This window comes from Arabidopsis lyrata (assembly GCF_000004255.2).
Source record: "Arabidopsis lyrata subsp. lyrata unplaced genomic scaffold ARALYscaffold_4, whole genome shotgun sequence".
NCBI lineage: Eukaryota > Viridiplantae > Streptophyta > Magnoliopsida > Brassicales > Brassicaceae > Arabidopsis > Arabidopsis lyrata.
The window spans coordinates 22,692,048-22,704,956 of NW_003302552.1; the positions used below are offsets into that span (position 1 = coordinate 22,692,048).

General features: G+C 32.2%; 1 protein-coding gene across 1 annotated transcript; it reads right to left on the reverse strand.

Annotated features, from left to right (window-relative positions):
• Positions 1–262: 262 nt before the first annotated feature.
• Positions 263–4,418, reverse strand: LOC9316327 (CDPK-related kinase 3). The gene is made up of 11 exons (XM_021027217.1): positions 3,534–4,418; positions 2,580–2,710; positions 2,349–2,390; positions 2,144–2,252; positions 1,976–2,054; positions 1,593–1,889; positions 1,365–1,474; positions 1,136–1,243; positions 993–1,055; positions 751–918; positions 263–670 (listed from the first exon to the last, which is right to left on the reverse strand). The coding sequence occupies exons 1-11, from the start codon at positions 4,074–4,076 to the stop codon at positions 533–535; spliced, it is 1,788 nt and encodes a 595-aa protein (XP_020882876.1). The 5' UTR covers positions 4,077–4,418; the 3' UTR covers positions 263–532.
• Between the last annotated feature and the right edge of the window lie 8,491 nt (positions 4,419–12,909).

Here is a 12,909-nt window from a genome sequence, read left to right on the forward strand (position 1 = left end):
TCACTTTTCATTTCATTTTTTAATTTGTTGATTAGGACAGCGTAACTTTATTATCTTTAGCTTTTATGTTTTAACACTTCAACGTAGCCTTATGTAGAATTAGTAGTTGGCCTTGAAAATCGTTTGTTTAGGTGCTAGAAAGAACTCTTTAAGGTTTTTTGGTATGATATTCTATAATGGAGACTTGATGTAATGGAGATGATGAAGTGATTTGCTTAGAGAAAAAAATGCAAACGTTAGAAAACAATTAACATAAGATATCTTTCCAAATGAATATTGCTACTTGAGACCATAGATGCTCATATATCATACTTGCAAAAACTGACTGAAATCCATCTACCTTATGCACATTTTTTTATCTTCTTTTCATTTTGGTCTTTTCTGTACCATAGAATTGAAACTCTATAATAATATGGATAAAGAAAAAAACAAACGGACGAAAATACCCCTCACGTCTCTCAGAAAGTCTATCAACTCTGTTCTGATGAAGAAAAATCATATTGAAAAAGACCTAAAAAATAGAGAAGAAGGACTAGCGAGGTCTTGCGTGAGCAGCACGAAGAGTAACTCCGTGCAAGAACTTGGTGAACCCTAAGTAACTCAGCTTCCCGTCACTGCTTCTTACCCATTCTCTCAAGTGTCCATACGCAGACGCACCCACATTCAGTTCCTGTTCAATTACCAGTCAAATTCAATTTCCGAAACGAAAACCGGTTCTATGAATCGAGAGGATTATAATTGACACCATACCCTTGCTAGTTCTTCGATTGTGATTACTCGGTTTCCCTCGGTTTCAAAATGCTGGAAACCGACGGTTGCAATCTCTTCCCACGCGTCACCAGCTTCTAGTTGATGAATACTAATTGCTGCTGCACAAAACTCTTCGAAATACATCTTCCTATAAGCTAGAGATTCCATCTGCCAAAACAGATGATCATTAGAAACCAAAAAATTGATTCATTTTTCTTTAAAATTTGTTCTCAGGTTCTCACAGTGTGAAGTATTTCAGGAACTCTTGATTCTCTCATTGCGTCTGTTGCATTTTGCATAAGCGCCTGCGAGGTTGGAGCTTATTAAACCTTTTTAGTTAAAAAAATCCAAGAAATCCGATGTGACTATTGACCAAAGGCCTTACCATCTTGAAGTTTTCGAGGGAGACGCTTCCATCTTTGTTTGGTCCCAAAAGCAAGAACTGCGCTCTAAGATAGACTAGCTCATTCTCGGTCAATGCTTTCGCTAGTGCCTAGATTCAATTATTAAATATATGCTTCAATCTTCTAAATCAACTCTTACCAACTTTGTGAATATATATTTATACTTTGGGAACCCTCCAACTTTGTGCCAAAAAAAGAAGAAGGCCATACCTTTAAAGCAGCCCGTCTAAGAGGTGTCGCATGCAAGTAGGCTTTGACCAACTTATAGATCAGAATGTCTAAAGGAATCACACGACTATCATCCCGTAACCACGGATGAGCTGAAAATAAGAGATAAAACATATCATCAGTTCATCAGTTCTGTAATGTTCACAATAATATAACTCCCTAGTTGCAGCTAATTTCAATGATGTGTCAAAAAAGAAAAAAAAAACTCACTCAAAGCTTGAACTGCCGACATTCGTTTTCTATAGTCTTTGTTGAGAAGTCGTTTCACAAACTCTTTCCCTTCTGATGAACAAGAAGGCCAAGGTATGTCATCATAGTTTGGTTCAGTTCTTAGCACAGTACGAAAGATTCCAGATTCTGTCCGTGCCCAAAAAGGTCGGCTTCCACATAAGAGTATATATGTAATAACTCCAATACTCCATATATCAGCCTCAAAGCTATATGATCTGTGTAGAACTTCAGGCGCGACATAATACGCACTTCCAACAATATCATTCAGCCTTTCATCTGTGTTGAGGAATTCAATCAAATTTCACTATTATGCAGCCATAAGGAAAGTATAGTGAGAAGGTCTGAAGTATGACAAATCTTACCAGGTCTAATAAAGTCCGAGAGACCAAAATCAATAAGCTTCAAGTCTGAGTCTTCGCGGCTAGAAGTAAATAGAAAATTCTGTTGAACAAGGTGATAGGGGTGTTTAGTAATTATGTGTATTGCTACTGGAGGTAGAGATAAGGAAAGTGGTTTTTTTAAAAACAGACCTCTGGCTTTAAGTCCCGGTGCACAACTCCTTGGAGATGACAAAATGAAACAACAGTTAGAATTTGTACGACAATCGCCTTAGCGTCATCTTCCGGGTATTTACCACCCCTGAGACAAGAGAATGCAAGGTTTTAGATATGAATAAATTCTCAGCAATCAACTTGGGTCATAGGCAGAGAGAAACCTAGGAGGAATCAGACATACCTTGCTAAAATTCTGTCCAAAAGTTCTCCACCCTCACACAACCTGGTCAAGCAGAACCAAACATCGATTTAGTAACTGGTTACAGGGTGTGTCTGACTACAAAGATTTGTTCAAAGAAATGTAGTTCAGAAACTTGTAGTGATGTTCTGTGTTACAACATATAAGTAACAGCTAAAATCCTGAGGAAGCGATAACATCAAATATCTGATAAAAATAGGAAACAAGACATACTCCATGACTATGTATACGTTATTGGCGTCCTCACATGCATCATAATATCTGATTAGATGTTTGTGTCCAGATAATGATTTCAGTAACTTCACCTCCCTGCGAACATCTTCAATTGCAATCGCTGTTGTCATCTGCAAAGCAAAGAAAGATAATTCAGTCAACAAATCATTTTTGCTTGTTTTATTGATGAGAAGGATGGCACAACTGTCACCTAAATGTGTCAGACGAGCTTCATTACAAAGATAAGCAAACAGGTGAAGAGACAAAATCATGAGCATTCGAAAGTGAAGCCCATACTTAAAACATTATGTCCTAATGCAGACAAAAGGAATGTCAGATTATGGTCTCCCCATCACGCAGCCAGACAAAAGACTTCTCTATCAACGTTTTTCATCAATCATCTTTTTTCTAAAGATGCAACAGACAACAAGTAACACATGTAAGATCATAACATTCTCAACAACTAAGTAAACAAAATGTAACCTAACTGTGACTACAAGCTTCACTACTAGAACAAACAAACGATTGGAGAAGACAAGCTCATAAAACATTAGTACATTAAACTCGGCTATCCTGTCCTAATGCTGACAAATCAACAAAAAGATCACATTTTTGTCTTCTCAAGTCACTGCCAGACAAAAGATTTACCTATTAAAAGAGACAACACTGTTTCTCTCAGAGAGACTCAGCTGGAAGAAAAAGACAATTCACTGTCCCACAGCCATTATCCAAACCCAAGAATCCTACTTTCACTACCTCAATATTATGAGAAAATGTAAGCATTACTAATTGCACATTTCAAAACCCTCCATAGATTCTTGTAGCAGTTTCAGCAATAAGCAAATCACATAAAAAGCTAAAATTCTACTCAAATTCTCATAACAAACCCTAACATAACACCAATGCCACAATCCTAAAATCAAAACAAGATGATCAAGATTGAGAATTTAAAACCTTAGCCTTGGAGATGATCTTGACAGCAATAGGATGATCCTTAATATCTCCCTTCTTCCCACGACCAGAACAAGTATGACCGAAATGCCCTCGACCCACTTCTTTCCCCAATTCATACTTAGCCCCAAAGTTCTTGCCATAACCAAAGCTCTTATCAAGCGACTGTTCCGGCTCAGTACCTCTCTCCTCAGGGATCGGACCTTCCTTAGGCTTCACTCCAAGCCGTTTGATCAATGAAGCCTTAATGTGTTTCGCCGGAGATGGCGGCGGGAAAGGCCGTCGGAAAAACCTCCTCGGAGTGGAAGTTCTGGCCGGAGAAGGAGAAACACCAGAAGGAAGAGGACTGGCTGATCCGTGAGGGAAAGGACTAGGCCAAGGACTCGGATTCGATGACCTAGCTGGAGTGTTCTTAGCTCGACCGTAATTAACCGGAGTTAAAGGCTGAATCTGATTCCCATCGCCGGAAACAACATAAGTAGTCGTATTAGCTTCTTCTTCACCATTTTGCTTACTCTGATTAACCTTCCCGTAACATTGCCCCATCTCCACACAAACCAAGTATCAAAAAATAAAGAATCAAAATTGAAGCAACATAGGAGCGAGTAACGGATCGGATCAAAAGGAAGAGAGATCTAAATTGGAAGAAAACGATAAACGAAAGGAATGAGAGAAGAAGGAGAAGAAGAAGAAGAAGAAGAAGCAGAGAGACAGAGACGACAAGGTAAGTCTTAAAAGAGACAAAAGAGAAACCAATGTGACAGAGAGAACAGAACGGAACGGGGACGGTGGTGTTTTTACGTAGTAGAAGGATTAATCACCGTTGGATCAAAATCTGAGATGTTGAAATGGAAGGTTGAGATTTTGTCTCTGTGATTTTGTAAACCATTTAACTCTTTATAGTATTCACTATTCAACAACTACTCTTCCTCTATTTCAGCATTTTTAGTTTTATGTTTGATTAATAGTATATGTAGTGAGAGAGGTTTGAGATTGGCTATAAATTTTAGGTTTTTCTTTTTGGGAAATTAAAGATAAATTAGTATTGCCATGTAATTTAGTATTGTCTTTTGATTTATAAAAATACAAAATTTATCAATTAATTATATTTATGAATATATAGTTTGCATTTGTATTCGTTTTGGAGAATCAAAGATATCTAGTTTAAGATTATATATACATATAATATAATCTCGGCATGTAATTTTGTTTTTAGAATTTGTATTCGGCTTGAATTGTCACAAATGCCTATAAAAATGTGTATTTTGGAAAAATATTTTAGTATTGGCAAGTGATTGGACTGACTTTCTTGTATTTTAAGCAGTGATATGAATGTTTTAGATAGTCTACATTGGATTCGAATCAATATATAAATATACTAGTTTAGATATATATATATATCTAAATAAGTATATATATCTATATATATATAGATAAGTATATATTTAGATAAGTAAAGACCATTAAAAGATTGGTTATTTTGACTAGTTTATTAGTGGTATTAACATTTGAGAAAATAGTTTTCATTTCAATATGAGTTTGTGAAAATAAAAGAAGTTTTATTTTGTCCTTATGTCTTTTTCTTTTCTTATTATAGATAGTACGAGTTCTTTTGAAGCTATCCTTTTTTCTTTAATTGTTTTGTCTTTTGTTACTTTTTGGGCTCTTTTGAGTTTTGCCGTTCCTTATTTAAATTTGTAAAACATTTAAGCAAAATTAAAATTACCAAAACGGAGTGTGTAAAGAAGGACGGATTTATCAATTCCACGTGGCTTAATAATATTGGATGTAACTAAAACGGAGTTTTCCATAAGGACGATTCTCACAACATATGATACGACCTGGTCGGAAGGTTCGGAGATGGAGAATATACGGAGTACGTTATCCTACGTGGCAAGATCTGGGCCGTTTGAACGAGTTTAAAAGCGCTTTTAAATGTAATTTATTGATAATTAAACACACGGCGTGATTAGAGCTTTTTCTCGAATTTGGAAATAATACTTTCTTTTGTACTTCCTTCTAAACTTATTTTTTCAAATTAACTATCACTCTTTTTCAGGAAAAGTAGTATTTTCGACACAAAAAGTTATATTAGCAAAAAAAGTTGGAATTAATGTGTCTTATCTTTTAATTAATTAAATACTTGTGTAAAGCAATGATCTATTGAAATCACATGGAGATACAATATTACAAAGTTATTTTTTTTTCTGTGTTTTAAAGATTTTATACGTTGAAATCAGTATGTTTTATAGTAGGATATTTTTAAAAAAATCTTAGGGTATTAATTTTCGGTGAGTGTGTATTTTACGTTTTCTTAAGAGATTTATCGTATAATACCATCTCTCCCATTTTTTCTTCACTTGTGGTTCCTAGCTAAAATTAGGGTGACATTAAATCCAATTATGAAATTAAATTATAGTGGTAATTTATTGGTAAAGCGACGTCTATGAGGAGACTTAACACAAACATTACTATCAACTTATCAAGTAGGTAAGAGGCAGATTATCTTTGAATTTATTTTGAAAGATAAACCTCATTATAAATTAAAACCATTTAAAGTTTAGAAGTTACCGTTTGTTCGATCAGCAGAAATTAGGAAATACTCCCTCTGTTCCTAAAAGGTTGATGTTTTAGCTTTTGTTGTTTTTTTTGGTGCGATTTTAGCTTTTGTTATTTGTTCCACAAAGATTGATTTTCTAGCAATTTTATTTTATTTTGAAAAATTTATAATAGTAAATTGTAAACTTCAAGATACAATAATTATAAATCATTAACTTTCTTACACTACTATTGGTTGATAATTATTAAAAATATTTAAAATTAAAAAACAATCTTAAAATGATCAAAGAATGATTGAGTTCTTAATATGTGTGACAATTCTAAAACATCAAACTATTAGGAAGAGATGGAGTATATAATAATTTACACCAACAAATGGATAATACTATAATTTTAAAGTATGTCGAATTTTCTAACATGAACAAATATAAGGAAAATAAATAAATGCAAATGGGGAGTTGAACCCACCTAATTAATTATAAGTCGGAATATCCAATAAGGTCGCATAGTTTTTGACAAAATATTGAACCGACTTAAAAAAGCTAGTCCAACAACATCGCATTTCTTTAATTTAATTGAATAATATACACAAAATTATTGTGAGTTAACTTAAGTACATGTTTTATACAAAGTCAAGGCCAACATACATTGCCTCAGAAGTCGACAAATATAAAGTGAAAATCTCGTATTTTCTGTAAATTTAACGTATGTATTATTTTTTGTTATTAGCTTCATCTGATATCATAGCGTATGTTTTAAGAACTCTTCGTTTGGATTTATGTCCAATGGTCAATGCTCATTTATTAATATATTTTATTTTCAGCAGATTGATAATATAATAAACATGTATCTAAATTTGGCTATCTATTTTTAAAAATACCCCTTTTTATGTACAAAATGACTAAATTACCCTTCTTTTCTTTTAATAAAAGATATTACAAATATATAAGGAAATATAACAAAATTAGGTTCACAAAATACAAAATATTTTTGGCGGGAAAAGTGATCCCACAATTTTTCCCGCCAAAAACACTTGTAAAAACTTGTAAAACCTTTAAAATACCTTGTAAAATTTTCCCGTAAAATTTTTTCCCGCCAAAAAATTTTTCCGCCAAAAATTTTTTTTTGCGGGAAAAGTGATTCCGCAATTTTTTTGGCGTTAAATTTTTGGCGGGAAAATTTTTGGCGGAAAAAATTTACAAGGTATTTTAAAGGTTTTTTACAAGGTATTTATAAGGTTTTACAATGTATTTTAAAAGGTTTTACAAAGTATTTATAAGGTATTTATAAGATATTATAAGATTTTACAAGCTATTTTATAAGGTTTTACAAGTTATAAGATTTTACAAGTTTTTTATAAGGTTTTACAAGTTGTAAATACTTTATAAAACCTTATAAGTACCTTGTAAAACCTTTTAAAATACATTGTAAAACTTTACAAAACACTTGTAAATACTCTGTAAAACCTTTAAAATACCTTGTAAATTTTTCCCGCCAAAAATTTTCCCGCCAAAAAATTGCGGAATAACTTTTCCCGCAAAAAAAAAATTTTGGCGGGAAAATTTTTTGGCGGGAAAAATTTTTAGGAAAAAATTTTACAAGGTATTTTAAAGGTTTTTACAAGTGTTTTGGCGGGAAAATTGGGGGATCACTTTTCCCGCCAAAAAATATTTTGTATTTTGTGGACCTAATTTTGTTTCAAATAAGGGTAAAATGGTCATTAAAAATTAAAAGAGGGCAAACTTAAAAATGGACTCTCAAAGGGGGCATTTTTGAAAAAGGGCATTTTTAACAATTTCTCTATAATATATTTTCTTTTCAGCAGATTGATAATATAATAAACATGTATCTAAAAATATACTCATTCCGTTTCACAAAAAGTGTCGTTTTAAAGTTTTAATCTCGTTTCATAAAGAATATCGTTTTGTGTTTTCTAAGCAGTTTTAAAGATTAAGTCTCTTTTTTAATCTCACTATTTTGGCTTATTAATTAAAGAGAGTATTCTTTAGTGTATTAATAAGAGGTAGAATTAATATTTGTTTATTTTTTTAATTTGTGTGAAAAATGTTAGAATGACATTCTTTGTGAAAGAAAGAATATATTAAATCCACTATTTATAAGCGAGTAATATCTAATATGACACAATATTTCCTTTCACGTCTTTTTTTTTCCCACCTACTTTGTAGATTTAAACAAGTGGTTCTCGACCAAAAAATGGTAGATTTGAAATTAAATCATCAGTTACAATTTAAACTTTGACCAGCTGCCTACAAAGTATTCATGTAAATGTTGATCTATTTTTCACCTATTTACACCGTCAGTATATATATATTCTTTCTTACAAACATCTATGAACCTAGATAATTAGCCAATGCATATGATTCTATCCACAATTTATAGATGTAATTGTAAATATCTGGATCCATAAACTAAATATATATTATTCTCAACAATCTATATATTTTAAGCCTTTTATCCAAAAAAATAAAAAAACTTTCTATATATATTTTGGATTTGAATCCATACATATGTCAGAAAAAGTTTAAATATGTTGGTAAATTATAATATATAAAAAAATCTCATGAGCCCGACACAATTAAGCCCAACTTGTCGTTAACAATGTAAATCTTTCTTAAAGTACAAAGGGAAACAATTCAGCCCAATACAGGCCCAATATCAACCCGTTTCTAGGCCGAATCCTGAACATGCATGAACCAACTTATAGAGGGTTTTGTGCAAAAAAAACCCTCGAAGTAGCCAATTTTTGCAAGAAAATCCTCCATCTCAAATAAATACAAGTCAATACCGCCATCTCAAAAGTCACCCGCAATATAGCCCTCGCGTGTATCGATGACGTGGCAGCCGTTAACTCCGTCAGTGGGTTTTGTGCAAAAAAACCTTCGAAGTAGCCAAATTGCAAAAAAACCCTTCATTAAACCAATTTTTGCAAAAAAAACCTTTCGGGTATTTTAAAATTCGGGTACGGGTTCGGGTTTTCCTATAATACCCAAAAATAAAAATTGTTGTATGTAAATCTATTCACCCTATTGTTCGTACCGAAGTTGCAATAATAAATAAGTACGAGTTTTTGGGAGCGAACAGAGATATTTCTCTTATTAACGATAATCGTGCTTCTGTGATTACAGAGATGGAATTCGAGTGAACGAGAATACGAAATATACGCAAGAGTTAGCTATTATTTTTAGAGAAGTAATATATGTTTTGTCGAGGCTCTGAGCCTTACAGAAGGTGATTCCGTGCCGGGCACGTTTTTCGAGGCTCTGAGTCTTATATAAGTTGATTTCGTGGCTTGCACGTTTTTCGAAGCTCTGAGTCGTACAGAAGTTGATTTCGTGGCTTGCACGTTTTTCGAGGCTCTGAGCCTTACTAAATATTTTGTCTCTTTTGCGACGACTTTGGGCTTTTACAGAAGATTTACTAGGTTTACAGAAAACTTATGTAAATTTTACAGAATTCTTCTGTTAAACCCTAGATTTTTCCTTCTCGTATAAATGGCTCCACCATGTCTTACTTTGATCATGCCAATGATCATAAATTTAAGAAGATATCAAAATCGATTATTACCATATTGTTTCCTTTGCTTCCCTGTACAATCGAATTCTCCAACAGTCGCTTTTTCAAAACAAACATTGGCTACTTTGAGGGTTTTTTTGCACAAAATTTGGCTACTTTGAGGGTTTTCTTGCAAAACTTGACTACTTTGAGGGTTTTTTTGCACAAAAGTTCACTTGTCGTGACGTTTTGGAACGGAGTTAACGGCTGCCACGTCATCGATACACGCGAGGGCTATATTGCGGGTGACTTTTGAGATGGTGGTATTGACTTACATTTATTTGAGATGGAAGGTTTTCTTGCAAAAATTGGTTACTTCGAGGATTTTTTTTGCACAAAACCCAATATAATATTTACCATCAATTTTTTGTTTCTAAACATCTGACTATTTACCATCTAAGTATTCGATCAAATGCATGAGTGACTGATAAATCATAAATATACACTAAAATTTGAGACCACAATTTTTCACTAAGAACATCACGAGAATGGTAATGCTTATATATAGTTTACAATTTTTGTATGATTTTTTCAGATCAAGTACGGAAATGATCAAGTGATCCGATCGAAAATGCATATAAGTCGACGAATCACAGTACGTAAAAAAATCCCACAGATCTGATTAAATTTTTGGTTTTGTTTTTAATTTCTAAAATTAAACTGATTAGTATATCCTAAGGATTATAATTGATCAGTATATCTTAAGGATTAAATCAAACGAAACATTGGAAAGGGCACTTGTCTCTCTGGACACTAGTTGGTGTGGTTTCGGTTAAGGTCGTTGCCACAACACCTAAATATAGTGACGATACAAATTTTAAAATCTAAGAGTGACTTTGAAGCTAACAATATTAAACAATCATACGAATATATGTCAATATCACTTACTGTATTTAACTTAATGATTTATTAGGATCCCTAATCTATACATACATGCGTGAACGTTGTATTGTTGTTTATAGATAAAAGTATGCTTATTTACAATAAACAATTAAATTTTATTTTATATTTTGCTTCTGCAAGAAGCATGCAGTCGAACATTTGGACCGGTGTTTTTTGGAGTTGTTGGATTGTTGGAATCATATGATAATTTTCGCAGACGCATATACATTATACTTTCATTGTGATTTTCTATATTATATTTGGACTAACTATCTGACACCGTAACACTACGTGTAACCATAATTTCTTTAAATCCAAAGTGACATTCTAAAAAAAAATGTATATGGTCAAACTTTTTTTAGACTTCTTTTATTTCTAATTTTTTCTTTATATAAACTGATTCATATAAAATCCGAAAAATCTACGGTACATGATAACTATTGAATGACCAGCATCATACAGCAAGCTACAAAGTCAATTAATCGATGGTTACTACTTACTAGGAAAAAATCCACACAATAAGAACGTCACTAATTAATTTGGTTCATCAAAAAACTATATAAAATATATACACTATAAAAACCGGCAAACTAGGAAAAGTTTTTGTATATATTTACTGATGCATTATTGTTTTGTACTGATTTACATTATTGCATACTTAATTAACAAATGGAGTCTAATTACTTGAATGTTCTCTTCAATGTGTGCATCCAGCCATATTTGGTCATAAATAACTAATTTATTGTTATGTTAGCTTGTTTTTCTTCTATTGGCATCCTACCAAAAAAATGAAATGATTAAAACAAACAAAATATAAATACTACTCCTTTTTTTTATGGCATGTAAATACTACTACAATAGTAGTTACGTTTGGCCTTTAATTATATTTTTTAATTGAAATGACTAAATCCATTTGCATTGCATCAGCAATGTATTTTGTTTATTGCTAAGTACTAAAGCCATCTCTGCTCATAGATTCCGCGCATGCGTTTGTACCTCCACTAACCATCTCAATATTTTTTTCCTTGGTATTTGATCTCTATTACCATTTGTTTTTTTTTTAATATCAGATAGTTATATTCAACAAATTTCGTAACATCTATATCTATGGTTAGTGGTTAACGTTTTTATATGCAAATTTTGTATAACATTTTTTATGTTATCCTATTAGTTAGAGTTAAAATACTTTAAACAACTAACAACTACTCAACTAGTAATTAACTATAAAACAAAATTAAGTATATGGCAATTTGTAAAATTGTTCTTGGTATTTGTATAATGTCTAAAACATACAACGTTGTAGATCTTATCTTACTGCAATAATTTGTAACACACTATTGCAATGTTGACAGCGGTTGTTAAAAACTTAAAATGACGTTTGCTTTCGAAAGTTAAAAAGTTTTCAAGTGGCAAACATTTGTCCGCCTCGACGGGAATACAACAAATAAATATTCATAAACCAAAACTGTTGCTTTTCCTAAAGAAAACTTTATGCTACATTTTTAACAAGAAAACTTTATGCTAAATTTTATATTTTAAATGTGACAATTAACAGATCACACGCTGGAAACCAGTAGAGATATTAAATCCGGTTTTAAGGAAATAAAAGTTTGATTTAATCTTAATATTTACTGATTACATTTTCAGTGACAATATAGAGAAGATAATCAACATTAAATTGTAGGAACATTAGGTTATTTTAAACTCATTATACAGTAGTAAAATAAACAAGAGACATCACGTGAATCATCGGATTGTTTGTTATAATGTCTTCATCCTACGGCAGCGATGAATTAAAACAGAAGACGTCACGTGAACCAGTGCTAAATCATTAACGGCGTTAATTTTCTTGTCTAGATTCTTCTCCGGATCGTTAACTATGCTCCCGATTTAACACCGTCAGTTCAATGATTATACCCACAATATTGTATACGGTGCAATAAATTACGATAATGTATCCTCTTGATAAAATATTTTGCGGGTTGGACTTTGGAGAAGAAAACAATCATAAGTTCATAACCTATCTAAATAAAATCGAAAACGATGAATAATTTATCCTTTTAAATGAGAAATAAAATTATTGTAAAGCGAGAGTGCATTAGCATTATGTGGTCTAATAATGAAAAGAAAAAGATTATACCAATAATGATGATATCGAATAAACACCAAGCACGATCCTTCTCTAATAATCCGTAACTAAACAAACATAAAGCGTTTATTTATCTATTTTTATTTTTAATCTTGAACTACTGAATTAAGCACGACTTGAGCTATCTATGAGTTATTAGAAAAATATGATGTCAGTTTGTCACCGAGCGTTTATTAGAAAAATTACAAACCACTTTTTTTTGTTTCCCTCATATAA

Bases quoted from the DNA above. Each gene is read 5' to 3' on its own strand.
- LOC9316327 (XM_021027217.1), bottom strand. From the start codon at position 4,076: ATGGGGCAATGTTACGGGAAGGTTAATCAGAGTAAGCAAAATGGTGAA. The intron at 2,055-2,143 runs GTCTGTTTTTAA...CTTGTTCAACAG, and splicing joins ACCGGGACTTAAAGCCAGAG to AATTTTCTATTTACTTCTAG. The intron at 1,890-1,975 runs GTAAGATTTGTC...TCCTCAACACAG, and splicing joins CTCGGACTTTATTAGACCTG to ATGAAAGGCTGAATGATATT.